Genomic DNA, 25,290 nt, shown 5'->3' with positions numbered 1-25,290 from the left:
TCCTGACCTGGATCCATCCATCATAGCCACCACAGATGGTTATCACTTGAGCATAGTCACAGAAACAAAGGTCAGGATGCGGGGTGGGGAGCACGCTGCCACACAGGTTTTTTGTACTTCATATGGGAGAACAAATGAAGATCCAAGGCTCAAGTTCTAGGATATCCAAATGATTAGAGCTTCAGAAAAGAGGGTTGACAACTGCACTGCAATTTCACTAGGAATATTTTCCACATTGATTTTGAAAATATTTTAACACTAGCCTTTATAAATATTCCTAAATAATGCCCGACAAATACACTGTGGTTTTGGAAATTACTAACACTATACAACAGCAATATATTTTGTTTTATTTGGACAATGTCAATTTTATTAGCTTATAGCCAAAAGAAAGAAACATCAAAATTAAATTAAGTCAACTAAAGTTTGTTATACAACTGCTGAAGCATGCCCCAATAACACTTGTTTTCAGTAACTTCTCAAGACTTCATAGTTGACTTACATACCATCTTCAACTCAAAAAGCTCTTAAGTCAAATTGAAGACTGTGGAAGAATTTGTATATACTTTTCCTGTCCTTTTACTTCTTAAGAAAAAAAAAGACTGCTGCTGACCATTGCAGGAGAAAACACTGAGCTAGATGGATATCTGGTCTGACAGTATTATTCCTTATGGTTTCACATTAGAAAAGAAATCAAAATTAGTGCGGTATTACAAAATATAACTTTGGCTTATTGGTTTGCATTTTATAAAGATCTCCTTTGAGGAATGCACCCCAGCTTTTATTGAACACATGCTTCCAGAGGAAGAGGGAGACTCCAAGTCAGTCATAGCAGAATTTCAGAACAGTTTTTCTTTAATGGAGGAAAAAATGGATAATAGCATTTCCATTTTGTCAAGCTTTCTACAACCCTTCCAGTTCAGAGTATCATTAAGTAATTCTGAAACAGTCTTTGGAATTAAAACATTACTTTTATACCACGGGTAAAGTTCCCCAGCATTTTTAAAGTTTTCATTGTGGCAAAATCCATACTTTATCTCAGAAGGCATGTATTAAGCACACCTATCCTGAAAATACTGGCAGAGTTTTTGCAATGAAGCTTTATTATAGAAAGTCTATGCTGGACAGATTTAATGCTCACAGTCCTTCCATGACTTGTTCTGGTAAATCCAAAGAAACACAACAGTTCTAATTTTGATGACATTTGATGACAGCTTAATCTCATTCTTGTCATAGTAAAATAGTCTCAACTGTGCTTCAGATTATACATATCTTACACTGGGCTCCTTTATTCCCAGCCCCACTAATGAGATGACTAGAAGTTACCTGAAGCTACCTCTCCCACATGTATTTGTCTTCTCAGCTGAAAGTAGTACTACATACTACCTTGAACCATGTCAAAAGGCTTTCTGAAATAAACCCCACAGACTTCCTGAAAGCAGCCTCTAATGGACCTACTACTCAGTCTCCCTGTCGTCTTTATCAGCATGAACCTGGACAATCCTTCCAATTTTTGCACTGAACAGAAGAGGTAAACAGCCTCTTGCCTTTGAATATCTTAAAACATGGTCTAGTTTAGCTTTAACACAGTTTCACTGTATATATATATATTCACAAAAGATGCAGAACTCAGTTTGAATTGTATATAGCATCCCAATCCCCCAGGAAAACACAAGAGCAGCAACTAAACATTTTCTGATCTAAGTGCTTGGACACATACCCCTTTCCCCACCCCACAAGGCATTTCCAAAGCAAGTACTAGTGTATCTTCATGAAAAAGGCAAATTAGAGAAGTAATAAAAAACAGCTTCAAAAATTTTAAATTAAGGGAGCTAAGTGTATGTGGAATGGCTATACCTAGCTCCATCCTTAATGGGTCTGTAAGATAAATCAAAATGCAATATAAATTTTTAATGCAGCTGCTCTATTACTGCACACATCCCCATTCTATGAACTTCAGAATATTCTCACCTATCCTCCTCAGCCATCATTTTGATACTTTAAAAAAAGCCTTTTTAAAATCAAATTTAGCCTCCACAGTAGGTGCCAATTCTAAACTGGCATAAGTAGTAACACATTAAGAGCATGAACTGTTTATAAGAAACAAAGGACTTTGTTTCAAATGCACATTATTACAGAAGTTGAATTCAGAATAACTGTCTTTCATATGCCACCTTAATATTGTGGAAGCAACTGACAATCTAATTTGAATTTACAATAAAATGAGTGGTTCATGCTAGAATGATGTGTCTAACAGTTGGCACACTCAATATCCCTGTTGAAAGATTCAAACCAATCTTTATTTAAATTGCATTCACAGACATTGTAAGTTTTGTTTTACAGTCTAAGTACTACCGACTGCACTGATCTGAAAATACATTTCCATCACCTATATGACAAATATTTTGAATAGGCCTTTATTTAAGCAATTCAGAATTAATTGAACACTTATTACCTTCACATCAAAAATGACTCCACTAAGATCTGTTTAGATTGATTAATACTAGCAATAAAGTAGGAAGTACCACAGTAGAAACTGTCAAAAGTAACATAAGATATTAACAGATGTTCAGTCAGTTTTGCTCAGGAAAAAAACAAGATGTAAACACAAGCTTCAGTCTCATATACCCACCTTGCTCCACTGGATATTACTATTTACCTCATTGTGAAAATAGCTTCTGAACTTACAAAGTTTAAGGTTTCCTATATAATCTACAAACTGTGATTCTTTAAACACGCTTTTAGATTAGCAAGGTCAGGTATCCACCAACTGCAAAAATGGCAACTCATTTGTTTTGTAACTTAAAAATTAAAAAATTCCAAAGGCAACTTATACATGTGAAGAAACAGTACCCGGTGTTCTACACAAGCAATTCAAACTTGGATACTACATCCTATCAGGACAAAAATACTTGACTGACATGTTCTTTCCTGCTTCAGGAACACCTAACCTTGCTGCTGAAGTATCAGCAGGAGCATTGGCTTTTGCCCTGTTTTGAGCAGGAGCCCGAACCTTCAGAGGTTTCTTAAAGCCTTGGGCATCTTATGAACCTTTCCATAAGTCTGTATGTGAAAAGGGACCCCCCTTCCTGGCCTGTTTTTACCTACTGTATCTACTGCACAACAGCCTGTAGATAACATGATTCCCTTTCTCAAGTACCTTTTTTGTGCTTGCATGGAAGAGCACAAATAGCCCCCAAGCTCCAAAGGCCAAGCTTTGGAAGCCTTCTAAACCTCGGTGGTATGGCAGGAACAAAATGGAGCAGTTAGTATCAAGTGATCTTTATGCTTAGAAGCCATTCTTACGGAGTTTTAAACATAAGCCTGAAGTAGTTATCTCAAGAAAGCAGCATGAGCAAACAACAATTGGCAGTACAGATGTAAAGACTTTGGATGCAGATTTGAAATGTACAACTATGACCATTTCATAAGGGGATCCAACATACAGATCTTACACTTGGGGCATAGGGCTTAGACAAAATGAAGTTAGTATTTTGTATGAAGAGCCCTTACAACAAGCTGTTATATCTTTTTCATTTATGTGTATGAACACTATCAGGTAGCCCTTACATGGGATTTAACCTGTTATCTTAGCAGTTCGTCAAGAAGGGTCTGTATCTTTTCTTCCTTATGTACACTGCACTAAATTTTCTGTGATTCCTTTGACAACTTTCATAAGGAGGAAAAGCACAAATCAGATCTTATTTGAAAAATGGGTACCACTTCCAGCTCTTTATACATATATCACATTTTAAGCTATTGCCAAGTTGAAAGACTAGCCACAGCACATCCAGTTATTGAAACCCAAAGCAGGCCGACTTGAGCACTATTGAAGACCATACTCAAAGCTTTAGGGCACCGACACAGAATCTAGTCTAAAAATCAGCTGACAGATTCAAATAAACCATGTTTAATACTGAAAGATACTTACACTACCAAAGCATGGTAGTAGTGCATCTTCCATCCCCATATTTTTTATAGTTGACAGTTACACAAATAAGCATACAGCTGTTTACACAGCATTATGCAAGATTTATGTAGCCATCCGCAAAACAAAGTAGTGTTCTCTTTCCTTATTTCTCTGAAAAAGTCAACTTGAGCAACTCTAGAGCTCTGCCAGCACCATCCACCCCAGCTAACAGAAGGCCAGGGCATAGAGCCTCACACTGGCAATCCTTAATTCAGTAAGGTGTCACATCCTACTGATAAATCCTAATAAAACACAACACACCTGTAAGTCACAAATTACTTGGAATCATCACTAAACCCAAAATTTCACACAACAGCCACAAGTGCTGAGGGAACTGGCTGATGTCATTGACAGGTCACTCCGGCTTCAGAAGATCATGGTCATTGGGGAACGTTCTTATAGCTGAAGCAAAGCAAGTATCACAGTTCTATACTGAAGAACAAGGAGGAGGATCTGTGTAACAAGATCATAAGACTCACCTTGATGTCTTGGAAGGTGATGCAGTAAACAGACCTGGAAAACCTTTTCCAAGCCTATGAAGGACAAGGTGATTGTGAATAGCCCACACAAGTTTATGACAGGGAAGTCACACCACACCGAACAGCATTCAACTATACAAGTACCTCTGTATCAACAATATGAGCAGCTCCACAGATGGGAAGAGTCATTGATGTCCACCTCATCAGTAGTAGTGCTTTTGATACTGTCTCCCTTGTAAACCCATGAGGTACAGGCTACGGACAGCAAGGTGGACTGAGATCCAATTTGCCTGTCTCAAAGGGTTGTGAATATGGCACTACAGCCAGTACAGCTGGCGGTCAGAGTCTCGTGGTGTGCTCCAAGGGTCACTATCATTTATCATCATCAATTACCTCAATGAGACAGTGCAGCTTCAGCAAGTTTCCAGATAATAGAAAAGCAGAAGAAGTGATTCAAACACCAGAGGGTTGCGATTGCAGTCAGAAGTACCTTGAAGAGCTGGAGGAACCAGCCAACAACCATCTCATGAAGTCCAAAGGGAAGTGTGCAGTCCTGTGCCTGTGGAGAAATAACCCCATGCACAAAAACAGACTGGCAACCCAACAGGTAGGAAGCAGCTTTGCAGAAAACTACCTGGGAGTCCTAACAAGCTGAACACTAGTGAGGAATGTGTGCTTCCAAAGGCCACCGTTGTCCTGGGCTGCACTACAACAGCACTGCCAGCACTTTGAAAGTGGTGATCCTTCCTATCTAGTCAGCATTGATTCAAGTTTTAGCAAGCTGCTGTTCTGCAGAAGAGTTCTGAAAGGATCTTCTGCAGGTAAGATTTGTTCCACCTTTGGTATTTTTAAGAAATACTATTTCTAGTGAATTCTGTCCCAACCCCACAATTTATTTCTTATGAAACACTGTAGCCCACAGCACCATGATTTGTTATCTGAAAGCATGCTAGAAATTCATTTGCATTAAAGACTATTGTTCAAATAGTGCAGAGAATCAGATTCAGATCTAGAGTACAGCAGCCCATGTTTCCCCCCCACCATTGCTCTGCACAGCACTGGAGTATACACATTCTTCCAAAGTCACACATCTCCTCCCACTGCTTCCCAGAACATCAGGCTGCCTATAATACATTTTCCAACAAAAACTCGTCATTGTTCATATTTCACAGTGTTAGGGGCAAGGAAGAGAGATGAGGCCATCACAAGTGCCTGCAATGGTACCCAAGTTCAGTGAAACTCAAGAGTTGGCACCAGACGCTGTTAGGACTTAAACTCGTACGCACTGGATCCAACACAACCATTACCACCATGCTTAACCTCACTCTTACTACAGAAATTGATAAAAGCTTGTGTGTTCTGTCACATTGCACTTAAGTGAACTAGGAAAGTGAATGCTACCCCTGCTTTGGAGCCTGTAAAAGATTTACTATTGAAGTACCTTCACAGTTATCTGTCTATCCAACCTGCTGTTCATGATTTTCTCAGCTTGACTAACACAAGTTTCCTGGTCCTTTGATGAAGTCTCATGAGTCTGAGCAGTTTACGTGTCTGCAACTTCGTTTACCATAAGCACAAGCTACTGATGTGCAAGTAAGCTGTGTGAAAAGGTCAATGTACAGAAAGAACATGAAACCACAGGTGAATGTGAAGGGACATAACACCATGGATAGGTCTTATTTTAATCCATAAAACAAAAACATAACTCAAGTATATGAAAAATGCTTTCAGAATACTTATGAAAAGGTAACCACCCAAAGATCCTAAAGTATTTGTGTATTCCAGTCCACAGATGTATGAGCCAAGCCTACAGAGGTTAATCGGTGCATGTAAAGAGGACCAATTCCAGCACACTATTCCCAATTACTTTAACACACCTCTAATCAGAAAGCCATTACTCCCACTGCTGGTAGATAAGGGGCAAACCACTACTTTTGATACAGTTATTGTAGGCAGTACTTTTTGTTTTATTCCTTATCATCCATTACAGTCCTTGGCTGCAGTCACATAGATTGGCAGGAAAAACATCAAGTCATCTTGTACACCTACTGCCCTATGGGAAAGGGCAGCTTAAAAAAATTGATGTGGAAATTTTATGTATGAGCTTCAACATAAATTGAATGTTAAAAACTCTTTAGCACCCAAGTTAAAAATTAACTAGCAGAGGGATAACATTAACTACTATCCTTTCCACATGCTCAGTAGCAGGTGACTCCAAATACCTTTTCTGTGTATAAAGATACATATTACACAGAATTAAGCAGATTGCTAGCACATTCAATTGTTTCCAAATACTATTTCATTAAACTTCTCATGAAATCAGTTTAATTACTTCACAGAATTTTAAACCGAGATCACTTTCCTGGAAGTGTGATAAACCTTGGAAGTCCAGCTTACAGACTCATTCCAGCTGCAACTCAAAACATCTCTGCCAACAGACCAGTTTCTCCAGGAAAGTAGCAAGATCCAAGTCTGCAGCAAGCCTGCTCTCTGTAGGACCACGTGCTTATCCATGTCGTACCTTCACTGAGGAAGGTACTTCCTTTCAACTTTGATGGCATCTGTCAGTTTCTTAAAGTATTTCTAGCATGCACTTAGTAGAACATTACTCAATTTTCCAGATTTAAGCAGCAATGAAACAGATCTTCATGACTTATGCCAGTAAGCTTTTGCTGAAACATACCTTATAAAGAAAGTAAATATACAGTTTCAGTGGCATTTATGGTACAGTTTTACTTGACATAGGAAACAGTTCTGAATTACAATTTTATCTAAAGAAAGGGTCTTCATGTTTAGCTTAAGTAAAACTAGCAGTTACTTCTGAATAAGTCATATTTCAGGTTAGCAAATTATTTATAAAAAAGCATCTTCAAGTATTTTTAAAAGCCCAAGGTCAGGTTTCTTCCAATATACATCGTTATGTTACAGCTGTAAGCAGCATAATACCTGCATGATGTTCTGTACACCTACTCAGCAGTCAAGATATTGCAAATTCATTTATCTTACAAATTTGTTTTGAAGACAGTTTAAAGTCAAGTGCTTTTATAGAAGTGGAACATTGATGCCTCAGTTTTACTGCAGTTTCAGAAGCCACATTATCTCATACAGTTATGTGATGAATTCATTTTAGAAATGTTACTGTCTTCATTTTAATCCAGCTAATTTCAAAATCCCAGTTTACACTGAACGCTACAACTTCTCCCCAGTGATGATTGTGTGGTGTGAATTTTCATATGAAAGTAATTCCTAGATTTACTAGTTTGTATTTCACTGCATTTCTACAGATTTTACACAGAATAGTCAACTACTAGTAAGTGTCATAAGCACAAGGCAGCTGACATCTTTGAATGGAACAATTCACAACCAGGGAAGTATACCTACATTCAAGGTGAGACAGCAAAACCAAAACTGTTCATATTGATATGAGTAGCACTAGGGAAAATGCAAGAGCTGCTCTAACCACAGCCACCTGCCCTGCCTGCTCCCCACTGGCCTTTGTAATCCCGTATGTTCAAGTTTCTGCTCCACCATCACTTGTCTGTCAAAAAACAGTAAGAAAACTGCCAACACCAGAACCCTGAAGTGCCATTATCTCTTGGTTCAGCGATGTCTGAATTCCTTCTATATGGGAAAGACTCCTGATGCTCGGCTTTCCAAAATCATAGAATCAAGTTAACTTTCTAGATGTGGCAGAAGACAATGGGGATGCATTTAAAAAGGTGCAGCTGCCTAAGAAACTGAGGTTCTGGGTACCCAGAAGAAGACAGCTGAGACAACAATAACCACTGAATACAGCAGACTATCACTCCTTGCTACTAGAGAGAAGCAAAGCATAAAAGTGCATTTGGGAAGAACAAGAGACCAAAAGTGTCATAATGGGTACTTACCATCCTGTGAACGTGTATTCCTAAGGAATGGTTCATGTGTATATTAAGTTTCAAATTTCACTTCCCCGTCTTGATTCATTGATTTTAGAGCAACTGCAGGAATGACTTAAGTGGTTACAAACAGAATAACCACCTAAAATGCTGGAATGTCCTGCTCTGAATAAATCCAAGAAATAAAGGTGCTTAACTGGAAAAGATCTGACTGTCCACTAAAAAAATCTGGAAAACATATACCAAGAAAGAAGTTAATTCTTCCTCAAGCCATCAAGAGAAATACAGCCAACAAATACCTCTACCAAATTTGACATGAGGGTTAAAAGACCCAGTGTTTCACAGAGCAAGAACATACCATAAATGCTGAAATGAATCTTCACTGACTAGAAATGGAGCTACATTCCCAGGATCTCTTTTGTAGCATCCCTTTCTGAAGCAACATACAACTAATTTAACAGGTTACTATTCCAATTTACTATAGCTGTGTCTTAAAAATATGAACATGACAATAAATCAGAGCTGGGAATGAGGAAAAGCTTTTTTGTACTAAATTTGTACAGCTTTCATTTTACCCTTGCATAATTACCTATTGGCAGTACCTCTTGACAAGAAGCAAGGGATTAACTACATAGCTGGCCAGGAGCATCTATTCTCTTTAATCTATTTTTCTGAAGGGGCCATCTGCTCTTTATTTCTTCATTTCGTGGCCTAGCTTGAAATTGCATTCACTGTTCTGCTGGGATTTCAATTAGTTAAGTGTAAAAATTTCTCCCATGTCAGAATAGAGGTCTTGAGGATGAAATACTGTAAGGTGAAGAGGGAAAAGGGGTTATTTCCAAACACGGATTGACTATAATTGATACGGCTCAAATAGCTAATTAGTCATCAATAAAATGAAGGGTTTCAACACAGCTTGACATCCATTACTGACAAGTATGCACAGCCATGTTTCAACATGCTGAATGGGAATAACAGGACAGCATCTCCTGCGTTCTCTGCACTCAACTCTTTTCAGGTGACTCCACAGAAAAACTTCCTATCTCAGATCTGTCAACAGTACCAAAACCTTCCAAATGAGGTGCCCAAAACTACATCATACAAATGCTGACAAGAAACCTACATGATTTGCATCATTTGCACAGACTTATAAATAATGAGTACTTCTGAAAAATTTACTCACTACAAGCTACAGGTTTGAGCTCTAGACAGGTTTTACTCCAATACAAACATATTAAGCAAAGGATTCTGAAAGTACTGTATAGAATGAAACCTATAGTTTTACATCCTACTTCATCCAAGCGGGAAAGAAAAGTTTCAGATTCATTTTCTTCTATTTCACTGTTTGCAACAGCAGAAAGACCAAGCAGGAAGCTATCCAGCCAGCCAAGTACCTTCAGTTAGTGCCTAGAGTCACTAACTTCTCAGCATCATCTTCATGCAAGCCATCATAACAGGTAGCCTTCTAGCCTAGACAGCCAGCCACTGAAAGCTTCCATCATTGCTTTCAGTAGATTGACAAAAATAAGGGATCGGTGCCTTGAGAACCTACAAGCCACTCAGAAAATACATTATGTCAGCATACTACTGAGTTCTAAAGAAACTGATTTATTGGTTAAAGAGATAATACCCATTGTCCTCTATTAGGGCATTAATTTACAAGGGATAATTTGTCTAGAGTTCTTTGTAGAGCTGATCTCACAACCAGCTACTTGCCACTTACGTGATAATAAAATATACATTTTTAATTAACCTTATATTGCACTATTACTTAGTATTCCAAACTGCTTATTATTTCAGTGGATTTGTAAATTCTTTAAGTGCATATATGAACAAATAGTTTATAAATATTACGGTAGTTTCCCTGCATTCTCTATTTAATCAGCTGATAGTGTGAAGGTCGAAGAGCCTGAAGTTTAAAAGCCTGGCAAAGTGTTTTTTTCAAAGCTTCACTCACTTATCAAATTGACTTGACTGACAACAGTCTTACTAGTTCAAGTATGTGTCAAAAGAACAGCACAGGCAAAGCTGTTTCAGGTCCCATCCGTATCTCTAATTGTAGCTGGAAACCCTGTGTCCAAAGGTAATTCAGTTCTGTTACAGCTGCAGCATCCGGTCTGTATTGGAGCCTAAGCTTGTGATCAAGGTATGAGCAGTGAAGAAATACCTATGAGATGGATGAACAGAAAGATGCCAACCAGAGAGAGTTTCAAGCAGGCCAGTTACCAATTAAAGCCTTTACACTGTAGGCATCAATTTTTTATATTCGCATAGTGAAGCTACATGAAAAGCAATATTGATGAAATAGGAATAAGCCTCAGTTAACTACATACTGGCTTTCAGGAGGTACCTCTGTTTTAAGATGCAGACAGAACAGACCTAGCTGCAAGAATTATTGTGAGAAGCCAACACTGATGGTGCACAGCACTCATGCAGCTCCCACAAAAGCAGCTCCAGGCTTTCTTTTTGCCTCCACCACAATGCCACCCCCCAGGAGCCCTGGTACGGCCGGCTCAGCCAAGCACCAGCACCCACTGCGGGTACAGCACCAGCACTGCAGTCATAGGGATGTCACACTGAAAGCATGGGCTGTGTTGTGTTTTAAGTAATTCTAAAAAACTGTCCACAAAGCCCTTCAGAAAAAGCTCCACACAAAATTAAAAATCACATGATTTCTCTAATACTTCGTGACCAACCATAATACAATAGAGTTTCCCAACACAGACACAGCACTCAAACCTTTGTGAGTAAATTATGTCTTCAAAATTTCAGCATAGCTGTATTTAGGATGCTCTATCAAAGTATCTTACAGGAAAACCCACTGTGGAATACTTCCACTCTTCCCAGAGTGTGCTCATATTAATACTTCATAGTTGTACAAGACCCCCAAATTCACAGAAAAAATAAGGCTGGCAGAAGTTTTAGAAGGTCATCAATTCCCTCACAAGCATTTTATGTGACTACACTTACATAATGGCCAGCATTTGTTTCACACAGTATTAACAGACTTCCGTGAAGACCAAGTGCCTGAGAAAAAAAGTCTGAAGAACAGATACAGTAAGCTTTAAAAATGTGATAAATCTTCCCTTGTATGCTTTTATACAGTAGGCCAATAAAAACCTAATCATTTTTCCAGACCATGGATACATGGTGTAATAAAAAGGTCAAGGGTATATGATAAGTGAGAAGAATCTTTAAGACAAATTTGTGTTACAAAAGACAAGTTAGACCACAATAGTCCTTTCCAGCCCTAAGACTTGGTACTAAGGTGCCGTATTTCACCTTGCAGACTAGTCTGCCTAGGGTATAGTTAGGGTATCTCTAGAAAAGCAGCAAGTATTAACTAGAGCTAAAGATATCACTGCAACCTATCTGCTGTGAAGCAGAAAGCAAGGTCTATTAGCTCCTCCACACACATCAGAATTTCAACAGAGAAACTGAGTCAAGCCATTAGTAAGAAACTCTTTCACTGAGTAACTCTTCTACCACAACAGTTTTGAGGAACCCCTCTAAAGAAGAAAACTCAGCTGTGACACTACTTCCTGGAAATTAAAACTTCTGGATCCTAAAAAACAAAAGCAGGCTGAGAAGTGGTCATGAAACAGCCATATAATTAGTAAAGTGAAAAACCACTCTAAGCTTCTGAACTTCCATGACTGCACAAACAGACCACAAACATTGTACTCCAACTGTGTTAAAGCAAGTCTGAAAGAAGAACCTGTTCTCCTCGGAACTCCAGAAGTATAGACATAATTACCCATAACAAAAAGCCATGAAAGAACAAACAGACATGACAGGCCTTAGTGTTTTTTGCATTTGCAAAAGTGGAATTTATCATTAGTTCAGAAGTAGGCAGAAGGGTGCTTTTTTTATTCACTGGTTTATCCCGTAGAGCTGTATCACTCAAGTCTCCATACACAGGAGCACATGATTCCTGCTTGGTAGCAGGAGAAATAAGAAGCTCCTTAACCCTCAGATACAGAGGATCTGATCTCAGAGATCAGAAACTGGGCTGCTGACCAAAGACACATCAAGATTGGTGCTTCATTGCCACCTCTAGTTAATTAGGGCAGATCAAAAATAACCAGTAACAAACTTTTGTCCATTATCAGTAACTGGAAAAAAAAATGTCACAGGAAATGAAGAATGACTACATTAAAAGTAGTCCTCCCATTTCTAAGTCTTTTCAAGACATCATTATTATCCTAAAGCAGCAGGAAAAATTGGCTGAAGATATCTAGTACTTTTTGCTTTTGAAAATATCTGCATTCCAGGGTACTGTGACTAGATAAGAGGCAGTAAGAGACTACAGGTGCACTTACCGCCCAAGCAATCAGTAAACACTAGCAGTATCAGAGCAACAGAAGCTATTTTGACTTCTGCCTTGTCCACAAAAAGGCATCTTCCTCTACTGACTATTCCGTTTGTACAATCCAAATAGATTAATAAAGTTGAAGAAAATCAGTGCATCCTCAAAGGATTTGCAACTTCAGATTTTCATTGTCACTACATTACACCAAGATCAGCACAGCAGCAGTTATAACCAATTTTCTCTTGGATTAAGTGAAAGAACAATAGGTTTACTAATATGATATCTAATCTTTTAGGTTTCCAGTTGTTAAGAAATTCCTAGAAAATACAGACATATAAACACACCTATACAGGCCAAAAAACCCAAAGATTTACAGTCTACAAGAATTAAACTGACATTTGTTTGCTGTTGAGCTACTACCTGAAGCCTTAAGCCTGATAAACACATCAAAATAAGAAATGGAAGGCAGCCAACAAAACAGCAACTGGAAGCAGAGAACAGGAAGGAAGGGAATCCATTTAACTTTCTAGTTTCTCATTAATTTTTACCTTTACAATAAAGATAAAAAATGACAGCACAAAACTGAAGAACAGTAAGTGATAAATATAACAAAGCTGCGTTCAAGCAAGGGAGTATTTTAAGATAGGATAAACACAAAGAAGAAAGCATACACTGCTCAGCTGTTGAGACACTCAAAAATACAGCTTTCTCAGCTTAAAATGTTTCTCCATTCTACCTCTCCAGTTGCTACTTTATAATTTGCCCCTTGACAGAAACAGCCAGCCTACATCTAGTGTATATCCGAAGTCATTGACAGTTCAGTAAAGGGCCTAACAATTTAGTCAACATCAAATGTCCATAAATGCATCTTATGCTGTATTGAAGATGTCAAGAAATGCAAAATCTACCAGTTCTTATATTTGATTTAAAAGTTAGTCATCCATTGTTAGAGCACTGTGCTTTTTTTCATCTGCACTTTTTGGCATGACATTTCATCAGTTTAAAAGGCCTCTTAGTACTTTTATTTACCTTCTGAAGGCAGTAAAGCACCCAAACCATAGGTTAATGATCACTTTCACAAGCCAGTCAGACTAGCAACAGCCCTACAGACCTTCTCAAGGTTGCAAAGCATTGTATTTTCTCCATGTTCTTCTCAAAGATTAAGACAGAGACTTCCATACCTAGAATGTCACAAGAAAATAAGATTCCATAGTCCATACGCCCTTTATGACCTTAGATGTTAATTTTCTAGCTAGTGTTGTACTCAGGAGTCACTACTCTGCTATCAATACATGCTTTAAAGTGATTCCCAGAACTATGACCCCCTCACCATGAGGTGAGACACCTTTCCAGGTCTCAGGGGGTAGGCAACCCCACTTTATCAAGATACTCCACTCAGTGTAAGTGTCCTGTCCTTTACCATTTTCTATTTGAAAAGCAGTATTAATAATGTAAACATTAAGCTTGCCAGACTCCTGCAGAGCTCAGCTAAGAACAGTCAGTTAATTCACCATAAAATATTAGGTATGTCAGTTACCAGTTAATCCATTTAAACATGCTTTTTACTGAAACTGCTAAATACTAACTGAACAGTCATGCAGTACCACACTGGATACTTGAGAGAGGCTACCCAACTCTGAACTTCAATACCCAATTCTTTCAAATCCAAGCACATACTAGATTCTTTTTTTTCTTAATTATACTTGAAGTCAAAGGGGGGGGGGAGAACTCAGAGGGCAGAACGGTTGCATAGATTTAAGTACAAGCAAGTTAAGCCAAACAAGCCACAGGCCAGAAGAGCAGCCATTCAGTGCTGCGACCTTCTCTCCGATTCCTCCAGTAAATAAGTACTCAGAAGGTTACAGTTTTAATTTGCATGGCTAGTGTCAAAAACTATTGAAAGTGACAAACCATGTCAGTCTAAATTTGAAACCTTTAAACTCGATCTTCCTCATTGACTGCCAAAGTAAGTGTGCAAGTGAATTAGGAGTCAGCTTCAGACTCTATGTGATCATCAGTGAGTGGCTGCAGGCTACAGACATGCTTCAGAGAAGATGAGCCAAGGGTGAAGTGTGTATGATTATCTTCAGCTGCATTTCACAGCAGCCCTGTTAACATGACTGGAATACCTGATAAATCACTTCCCCAGCCTTTTCAGAGACCAAGACTGGAATCTACTTGTTAACAAGTCCTATGATTTTTTCCAAAATCGTTTCACTGCAGTTAAAGCAAAGAGCAACCATTAGAAAAATGTGAACTTCTGAAGTGTTCCTGAAGGAAGGCTGAGAAATGAGGGACAATCACTGAAAAATCCCTTCTTCACTTCAAATCTTATTAATATTTCCTTAAAACAGCATGAAAAGTAATAGAACCAAAGTCAGCCTTCCCTGCTTTTATGGCGCTACTGTCACACCATATCCACTCCTATTACTGTCACCTACATTTCTCATCGCACTGAGCCTGCCAAATAACCAATTCCACCCCCACATTTTCATACTGTTTTGAAGTCTGATTACTAGACGACAACAGGGGTTTCTTCTTCCCAGTTAACCACTAAGAAAAGAACTGAGTGACCTTCTATCTGAAAAAAAAAATCTGTCTGAAGGGCATATTAAAAAAATTACTATTTCATTCAAATCAATAGGATAATCCAAGTAGTCTTAAAACCCCATCAGCTTTAAGCTGTATCTGCTTTACAAAACACCTATGACCTTCATAAAGTGTTTTACTAGCCTCTAAAAGCAGTATACTTGTTTCAAGTGTTGCTTATATGATCGAGACTATAATGAGAAATAAAGAAAAGTCTGAGGTTACACAGCAGCAGAGCACATGTAACACCATTAGGGACTGGGCAAGAGCAGCACCACACATGCCTGTTCCATGCCATGAAACACCTGTCCTCAGAGAGAAGAGTTATTAAGTAGCAAACTGATCATTTATATCACAGCATATATAGGGCACTTCACAATCAAGTACGTCCTTTTAGAGTTGTGAAAATTAGAATTTATGAAAAATTAAAAACCCTGCTAAGCACTCAAGCCTTTGCATACCAAGACAGATAAAAAAAATCAGTAACAGCTATGTAAACTTTATAAATTAAGTTCCTACTTCAATCATTTCTACAAAGCTATCCCTTACCTGCTAAAGAATCACAGTTAATATCCTCCACAACGCAAAAAGTCAGCAACTCTTCTTCACACTCCAGTTTCCCCAATATTTAGGAAGGTACTGATCACCAGTTGTTGAACTCCTACTCAAAATGTGACACAAGAACAGCAAGCCTCTATTGATCACTACTGACACATGGCTCAGTGAAGTCATTCTGTATACAGCTAGCACATACAGCCATCTACTGATAGGAAGGCTTGTTACTCCTGTACATCATCCAGTTGGCAATTTAAAGGAAGCCTCAGTTTAAGAGGCTACCTCAGATCTCAAAGTAGATAAAATGAGCTTTTAAGAAAGAATTCCACAGTCTACACAAGTAAAAGTTGTCTTTCAAACTCACTGCCTTCTGACAAGGATTTCAGCTACCCTAACTTCAATTACAGGGCTCTCGCCTAAATATTTAACATTACACGAATCAAACAAGTGCCATGCACTCGCTTTAATGTTTCCCCTGTTACAAAACATGTCTGGAATCAACATGTTTTATTTAGTCAGCTTCTTCCATTGCAGTTTCACAGAGTTTTACCCAACATTCATAAAAAAATTGTCATAAATCAGTAATATCCATAGTTGTGAAAAGTATTTCTCTTACAGATCTCCCAGTATTTTTTACAGCATCACTTGTGAACCAAGTTATGACAATCAACATTGCACTTGCACATTTACCAACATTTATATACAACCCCAAGTGCAGTCAGCCTTCAAAATAAAGCTCTAAGATTGAAAAGTAAAGCTGCTTAGCGCCTTGCAGTGATAAACCTGATTTCAGAACAAACATCACTTCAACATACAAAATTATTTTTCAGATTTTACATAAAGATGAGCACCTAAGAGCTGCAAATAGGAGAAATACAGACACACATGCACTGAGCTTTTGCTTCTTCACAGAAGCTCACCTTCCCCAAGGTTCTTTAATTACAGAAACTAAGATAATAATTGGGAATAACATTCCAGTTCCCATTATCTGGTACCAGCTACAAATTAATCCTATTAGCATGGTCACCTTACAACACATGCAAAATAGATCTACTTCTAATATCTAACATATTTAAAGATTTACAGATAAAAATACCCCTTTTTAAGAGGACTTAATGTTCAGTATACAAGTAAATCATCTTAGAGCAAAGCATAGTCTAGCCTGCTGCAAAGGATTCCTACTGTTCTAAGGGGAGAAGCTGAATGTTTCAATGACTGCTTAAAGCAAAATTTAAGCACTAGGGTTTATATTTGTGTCCCAAATAGACAGGTTGTCAATAGTTGAGCAGAGTTTAACAAGAAAAATCAGCACTTCCATGTGCTACACAGAACAGTGAAGGATCCCGATTTATGATTTTAATGCTTTCCAAATGCTTAAACCAAGGTTTTATTAGGGCAAATAAAAGATGCTGTCATCTCTTAATTCTGAAAGATAGATCCGCAACACTGGCCACAAAAGTACTCTTGCAGGTTCTTAAGTTATCTCCACATTGTTCTTTTTCAACTCAGAGGCTACCCTGGAACTCAAAGCATGTCAAGCTCCACTTTTTTCCTGTATCATTTAGAATTATGCAATTTGTGTGCACCCAAATTACACTTTGTAATTATAAGCATAATATGCAAATGTGTCTACTTCCATTTCAGAACTATAATTAAGAGATTTTGGAAGTCTAGTCACAGGACTTTTCCCTAGAAAACAAATTTCAACATGGTTAGAAATTTGTTGGCAAGTTTCTAGTATACACACTTCAATTCCTCCAACACCTCAGAAGGATTTATTAGTTGAACCGTACAATTCTTACTAGTCAATCTTGAGTTTCTGAAGGAAACTGGCTGATCTACAGTATTTATGTTTAAATACAGATAGTAAATGCAATACTATTAAGGCCTCAAAATGCTATTACATAATTAAGATTGTTATTTTAAGCACTTAAAACCCTTGCTAAGACATTCTCACATATGCTTGGAAGAAGCCAAACTTAGAAACATGTTTCATTCTAATTTGAAGGGCTAAACAAACCCACTTTAAAAACATTAGATCAGCCATTTCATTTACCTGCTTAGTAAACTATCATAGAAGGAACTCAATGGACCTAATATATGAAGTACAAGCCAGAACTATTACAAACACATCTCCACTAATAATTGCCTTCATTTAACAGCACAGAATTGTTGCAATTTAGAAAAAAGCCACTGATAGCATCATGACAGACTGGGTTTGTAAACCAGCCCTTCCTGAAGTCATAGATTTCCTACTTTTATTACAGTTACTTCATCTTATTTGGTCTTTGGTGACTCTACAACTGCCCGAAATACCCATTTCAAATCAGGATTATACAAACTTGCATTTTCAACCACAGCCAATCAGTCACCCTGTTTAATTTTGTATGTTCAAGAAGTGAAATACTTCAGATGTAATGCAAGACTTCACTTTCAAAGCAAGCAAAATATCTAGGGACATACTAGAAAAAAGAGGTTGGATCCATGTCCATCTACATTCAATTTTTCACTGACAATATAATTTCTTTTTGGAGCTGTACATATGCAGATATCAAATATTGTGTTAAAAGCATGCAAAAGCTTGTCTGTCCTCTAATTTCTCATTGAAATGAGAACCTCAGAAAGTATCATAGTTCCAAGGAATCACAGTTTTGATAACAGCCACAGACATATCTATTTCTGTAAGTGGTTCGTAAAATAATAAATAGCATACTTCTGTAACTTCCAAAAATAACTTACATATGCAAAAGAGATCCTTCCTTCCCTGTCTGGAGAGGAATTTCACTAATTTAGAGCCTGATTTCTCAACCTTCAAGCTAAGTTTTAGCAATATTTCTATTTACAGCAAACAATGCCAATATCTATTTATTAACACAATTCTCATTCTTCCACCACCAACAGTGCAATTTTTACAAAGTTGGGAAAAAATGCAAAATACCAACCATCCAAGGACACAGCTACAAATCACATGGCACACACATTCCACAGCTGAAGCTGCGACAGCTACCCCTGACTCCAGACTGCTGCAGACAATAGTTGATGCTCCCGATTGAGAGATCGGCATTCGCAGCCTATTACACATCGAAAAGTACAACAGTGCATTAAAAGAGGCCACATTGATTTAGACCTATTCCTGTTATAGGAAGCAAAGTCCACCAGCATGGCTTCGTAATCGCTTCAATTGAAGATACAATCATTCTGGCTGTCTTTAAGTTATATTAGAAAAATCAAATCATAACTTATGTCACTTGACCATGCCAAGCACTGTATCTAGTCTTTGTCTCTCCAGATCTGTACTTGGAACTCACCTGCCAATTATACAGTATTTCCAAGTTTACATTACATCATACCGTAAGTCACACTGATTACTTTTTTATTCAGTATAGCATCACTGAAACAAAGAGCTAGCACTAAAGCATACCCGACATGTCACACACAGAAGGGGTAGGAATCATTTATTAGTTGGAGTTACATAACCGCAAAAGAAAACATGCTTCTGGGTTGTTAAAGGATTTATCAAAACGTACTGTCGGTTCCCTAATATTTAAGTTACAGAGCCAAAAGTTCCTACGAAAGGGCATTGGTTGTAGGCTTCTTTTTAAAAAGGCTCCCGCATCCGCAGACAATAAGCCGTATTTACTGTTCGGAAACACGCTAGCGGTGTAAAACAGCAAAACCATTTGGGGTTTTTAATCGACTTAAATCCCAAGCAGAGCACAGAAGACCCCAGCCGTTCTACACAGCAATTCAACTCCGAATAATTTATAACTCACAGCAGCGAGCGTGCCCTCGCTATCGGAAAACGGAACAGCACCTGTGAAGGAACAGGTATCTGGGCAGGCAGTCCGGCTGCTGCTGCTGGGAGAAGCGGGGCCTGCCGGAGCGGCGGGCACCGGGGCGGGGGGGGGCAGGACCCCCGGCCCCTCCGCGCAGCTCAGCCAGGGGAAGGAGGCGCTAAACACCAGCAGCCTGACCACAGAAAAAACCAACAACCCACCAAGCGGTGCAAAACTAGGAGTTAACCCCCTGCCTGAGCATCCTCGGCGGCCGCCGCTAACTCCGGCTCGTCCCCACGGCTGGACGAAGCGGCCCCGCTCCGCCCCCGCCGGTCCTCACCTTGGTTGACCAGCCTCAGGGCGTGGGTGAAGGACGGGTCCAAAGAGTCCTTCTCCGCCATCAGCTCGGGCAGGTACTTCTCATCCATGGCGGCGGCGGCCTGGAGCGGCAGCGGAGCCGGGGCGCCGGGTACCCCCGCGGGGAAGGGGGCGGCGGCGCAGGTTCGAGTCCCAGGCGGCGGTAAATCCTTGGAGGCAGCGCTTCCCCCCGGCCGCCTCCCGCCCGGGGCTGCGGGGACGCATCCAGAAGGAAGCGCCGCAAGCCCCCGGCAGGCAGCGGGGAGGGAAGGGGCGCGGGTCGGGGGCCGACCCCCCACACCGGACAAGGGGCGCGGAGAAATCCCTCTGCGGAAGCGCACGGGGCCGGAGCGAGTGAAGGAGGAAGAGACGCGCCCCCGGAGCGCTGACCCAGGCGGGACGGGCCCCCGCCTCAGCCTACTGCACACACACGCGCGCGTAGAAGAAAAGGGAGCCCGTGAGGGGGCCGGCGCACACCGCACACCCACACCTCTAGCGGCGCCGCGCCGACTGAGCGAGAGAACCGTCCGCGCCAGGTTTAAATACCTCCACTGAGGCCAAGCCCCCAACCCCCGGAGCCTTGCCCCCGCCCACCGAGCCCCGCCCCGGGATGCTGCCCCACCCCTCGGCTCCTCCCAATGGGCGGTGAGAGTAGAGCCTCCCTCCCTGTCGCCTCGCCTACTCGAGTGAAGACTCCTATTGGGTGCTGTGACTTGTCAGTTAGGGGTGGGCTGCAGCTTCGGATTGGTGGCTGCTCTCCCCGCCTCCCGCGCCCTCCCGCCCCTCCGCGCCGCCACCGGTGTGGCAATGGCGCTAGTGCCGGGCGGGGGCGGCGCTGAGGTAACGTTCACACAGCGGCGCCTGACGGGGAGCGGCTCCGAGGGCTCCGGCGAGCCGCGGAGCGGGATCTGCGGTTAGAACGCACAACGAGACCTTCTCCTGAGAGGAGGCCTGGCGCTGTTCCCCTCCGGGAGCCGCGAACGCCTCACCGGCGCCGGCGGCTGGCGGGCGCTCGGCCTGAGGGGAGAGCTTCGCCTGGCGAGGGGGCGCGGCGCTCGCTCGGGACCCGCTCCCCGGGACAACGGGGCTGTGAGAGGGCTCCGGGGGCTAGGGCAGCGTCCTGGGGCGCCCTCTCGGCTCTGAAGGGTGCGGGGGACGAAGAAAGACAAGATTTGTTTTCAAAGGAAGAGTAAAACCGCGGTTTAAACTTTTTTTTTTCTACCTCCAAACAGCTCTACTGTTTATTTATCCAGCATTTTGTACTTACGCCTCTAGTAATACAAAGCATTTCCTAAGTACTAGCCAGAAAATCTTATTTACAAAGAATTACACCGATGAGCCATTGTAAGTGGGTTTGTGATTCTGTAGAACAGGAAAGAGAAGCAAAGTTTAAAAGACCTTGTTCAAGCCTATTTTCCTATTTTTTCAGCGGATACACTTGGTATATTAGATCATTATTCACTTTGATCTTTAGCTTTGAGGCTTTACATAGCTTCCTTATTAGACCTTAGGTGTTTCATCAATGAATCTTTCTTGACAAAAGCCCAAAGGAAGCAAGACCTACTATTCTCTCTAACAGAGCACAAGGGCAAAACAGAGAATTACTAAATCACTGAAGCCAAAAACATAACGCTAAAGTAACGTTTTAAACCAACGTTTACTGGAAAAGACAGTAAGGAAATTTAAGTGACAACTACAGTGAAAAGACTACTGAAAATATTTCTTATATATGTGAATTGAATAATCACACATTTACCTCTGTATTCTGTACCAAAAGAGAAAAAAAATCTTCAAAAAAAAGCTGGCATGAGAAATCACTCACTCAGAGCTTGGAAGTACAGGTTAAGGCTCCCTTCTCAGAATTACATGTGCTCTTTCACCCTTAAAACAGAAGAACCATATATTAAGGTATCTTATTTCTTGTTGTATTTTACAGACTGGAATATCTCATAGAACAATGTCTGATATGTTGCAATATGAAATACACTTGATCTATATTCTCTCTACAGCTGTTCCAAATAAATCTTGACCCAGGATGAACAGAAACAAATTTATAAAGTTGCATTTTAAAAATTCTCCTGCATGACATCAGGCTTGATGGATACAACTGAAACATGCAAGCAACTGGAAGAGGTTGGATTACAATGAATGTTTTATTTCAACCTTCCATATACATCTTCTCTGTAAAAGTACTGAAATGCAGCCATCTGTTGTGAAACAGGCAGACACATACAACTTTGACACAGAACAATATGTAGGAGTGTAATCTTTATTAAACGACCTGGAGCAAAATAATCCCTATCTTTGCCGGTAAAGCCAAAAATGTATTTGAAGTCCCTTCACAGCATACAGGACTTCAGACAGGAAGGTAGCTATATTGTTACAAATGGTGTAAAACACAATGTACCTTTCGTGGAAAGAGTCATACTTTTCCTGGTAACTGATTAAATAAACATTTGGTGTTTCATGAAACCAGTGTCTTCCCAAATTATACCAATTCCCTCTGGTTTACAATAGAGAAAAACTTAGTGGAAGTCTGAAGACTTGTTTCTCACCAGCTCTATAACAATAAGGGAATTATAAAATTATCCACATTTTACCCTATTGTTCAAACTGAAACCTGCACATAACAAGTGCAGTATATTGTTTTCTTCAATGAAATTCACTAGGATGTAATAAAAGAAGAGGAGGACAGAAAGGATGGGAAATTAGGAGCCTCAGGCCATAAAAAGCAGCCTGGAATGTGTTTAGCTGGGAAAAGCCTGCTGAGCATAGTTCTTACTATGCAGGAAAGCCAGGATACACCACCTTCTTATGGATTCATTGCTTTCTTGCTACTGAAATCTATAAAAAACTTGAAAAGCAGCTTTATCAAGGAGCTGCCCAGTAAGTATTAGATTTGGCATTCACAAATACTTAATAGTCATGAGCCCAAAATTTAAAATTCACAATTGAAATGTGTTTATCACTACTATCCAACACTAAACTAAAAAGGCATTTTTACACATCTCCATTCTGCTGTCTATACGCACATGGTAGTTTCAAGGAGGTAGTTTGGTAGTAGATCAGTTGGGAACCGGTATCAGACTAACATCCATTACTTCTCTTAAAACACCAGTTATACGACCTGAGTGTGCATGCCTATTTATAAGCAAAAATTGTAGATGTCAAAATTAATATCTATACATAATAGAAGCATTAGGACACGTTAGTACCTTTACTCTCAGGGGTGAGATTCACTTTCTTACTGGTGAGATTCACTTTCTTACTTCTTGTACCTTGTGACGCAGCCAACAGGACATCTGGGGAATATGTGTGAAGAGGCTGAAGCTGAGCTGCACCCTCTCTCTGGTGTGTAGAATCTATACGACTTACTGCAGTTACATTTTCCTTATTTGCTGGATCAACATAACAAGCAGTATTTTTGTCATTAAGGCTTTGCTTCTAATACTGCAAGCACACCTAAGTATTTGTAATTTTCATAGAATCACAGAATAGTTTGGGTTGGAAAGGACTTTTAAAGGTCATCTAGTCAAACCCCTAGCAATGAGTAGGGACATCTTCAACTAGATCAGGATGCTCAGAGCCCCATCCAACTGGACCTTGAATGTTCCCAGGAACGGGCCATCTACCCCTAAGGTAATAGTTGTCTTACTTCCTGGGGATTGGTGCTGATGCCAAAACGGCACAGAGTAACTGCTCAGAGACGAATTTTGTCTTTAAGCAGCAAAGGTATTTATTTCATGCAATGTTGGGGAGCTAGCCGGTTCGCACCGGACAAACTAGCCCCAAAGTTTTCAGTGAAAAGTTAGGTATTTTGTACAGTTTTCTCATGAGAGGTTACACAACATCCTTACATACATACTCATTTGATTTTGACATCTAATCATTCCATTCACAATAGGTGGGATCTAGGTGGAGTAGACCTTTCAATTTTCTTTTTTCAGCAATTTCCTGACTTGATGGTCTCCTTATCTCCTTCAGGTGCCCACCTTATCTTTTCTAATTATTCAGAGTATTCCTTTCTCAACACAAAAAGAGCATCACCCAGAGCATTGTACCAAACGCCTAACTCATCCTGACTAATCCTTTTTTTTTTTTTTTTTTTTTTTTGTTATTCTGTTTCAGTGCCAAAAGGGTTGCAATACTTTCCTTCCTTTCATCATTATGTCGTTTCTGGAATGCTTCAGTCAGACTCAAGGTAACGCCAGTAGGCTGACCTTGAGTCACGGCTCTGGGAATGCCTAAGGCTACGGCTGCCCGATCAAGCCAAGTGTCATGAGCCCATTCTGAGGAGAAGTTGGGACTCTAATTCACTCCATGCCTCCATAAATAATCCACGATACTACTTGCCATCTTGCCAGCTACACCAACTATGTTGTGAATGGAGTGATGCCCTTCACTGGTAAGGGAGAAGTAGCAATATTTTTATTGGTATAAAACAGATTTAACAAAGTTTGATACTGAATGCAACAGTGGATGAACAACGTTCAGTGGCAAGGTCCACTTGAGTGGGTACTGCACAGAGGACAGGGTCAGACAAAACTGTCAGGGGGACCCTCCCGGTGAGTCATGAGGTTCAGAAAGGACCCCCTTGCCTTCTCAACTCCTTCTCAGGGGGGAGTTTAGCTGCGCCTGGATCCAGACTTATCTCAGACTTGGTCAACAGTTTCTAGCTAAAAGACTACATATGCGCAATCAATCCTTTATACCACTTAGCTAGGATTTCAAAGTTTAGCATGCTGTTAATCACTTACCGAGAACCTGTTGTGGCAAGGAATCTCTCAACCTTGAGGAGTGACCTTCAGAGGTGCCCTACCCTTAAGAGGCAGGAGATCCTGGTGTGCAGCCCACTGTCATGCAGAAGAGCTCAACGAGCTCTGAGCTGCCCACTATTTATGGAGTAAGATAATTGACTCATAGTCATATTTGCATAGTGACTACAGAAGTTACTTTCACACTTCACTTGAGTGGGACCTTGACCAGCACTGTTAAGTGGGCACGTTGTTCACAACAGCCCTGTGTCGTTTTCCATCTCCCCAAATTCACTTTGAGTAGGATGCATCCATCACTACCACCACAGATGATTATCACTTGAGCTTTGTCATGGAAACAAAGGTCAGGATGGGGGGTGGGGAGTGGGAGGTGGGGAGAAGCACACTGCCATGTCACGTCCTATAGACTTATGTATGTTCAGGTTCTTCAAGTGGTCATGAACTTGATCTTACAGTGGGAGGGACTTTGCTCCGCTAGTCCCTGTCTTGTGGTCCATCTACTTGAGTGGTGTGGGAAAAGAGGTTGCCAGTGAAGACTGAGGCAAAAAAATTGTTGAGCATCTCAACCTTCTCCTTGTCTGTTTTTACCAGTTTGCCAA

The 25,290-nt window shown here is 40.3% G+C and overlaps 1 protein-coding gene across 4 annotated transcripts in view; it reads right to left on the bottom strand.

Moving 5' to 3' along the window:
- KHDRBS3 (KH RNA binding domain containing, signal transduction associated 3) overlaps window positions 1-20,450 on the bottom strand; it is a 95,269-nt gene extending 74,819 nt beyond the window's left edge. For 2 of the 4 annotated variants that reach the window (XR_008820740.1, XM_056331592.1), the window contains exon 1: window positions 19,900-20,449. Coding sequence is in view for 3 of the 4 variants with exons in the window: in XM_056331592.1 (XP_056187567.1) it covers window positions 19,900-19,987 (88 nt within the window). In the remaining variant the exon portion in view is untranslated. Of the gene's footprint in view, window positions 1-19,899 lie in introns of all 4 variants that reach the window. The other 2 variants (XM_056331594.1, XM_056331595.1) reach the window with 1 other exon arrangement.
- Window positions 20,451-25,290: the final 4,840 nt, after the last annotated feature.

Source organism: Falco biarmicus, chromosome 3 (assembly GCF_023638135.1).
Source record: "Falco biarmicus isolate bFalBia1 chromosome 3, bFalBia1.pri, whole genome shotgun sequence".
Taxonomy (NCBI): domain Eukaryota; kingdom Metazoa; phylum Chordata; class Aves; order Falconiformes; family Falconidae; genus Falco; species Falco biarmicus.
This window is presented reverse-complemented; position numbering and strand designations above follow the sequence as displayed.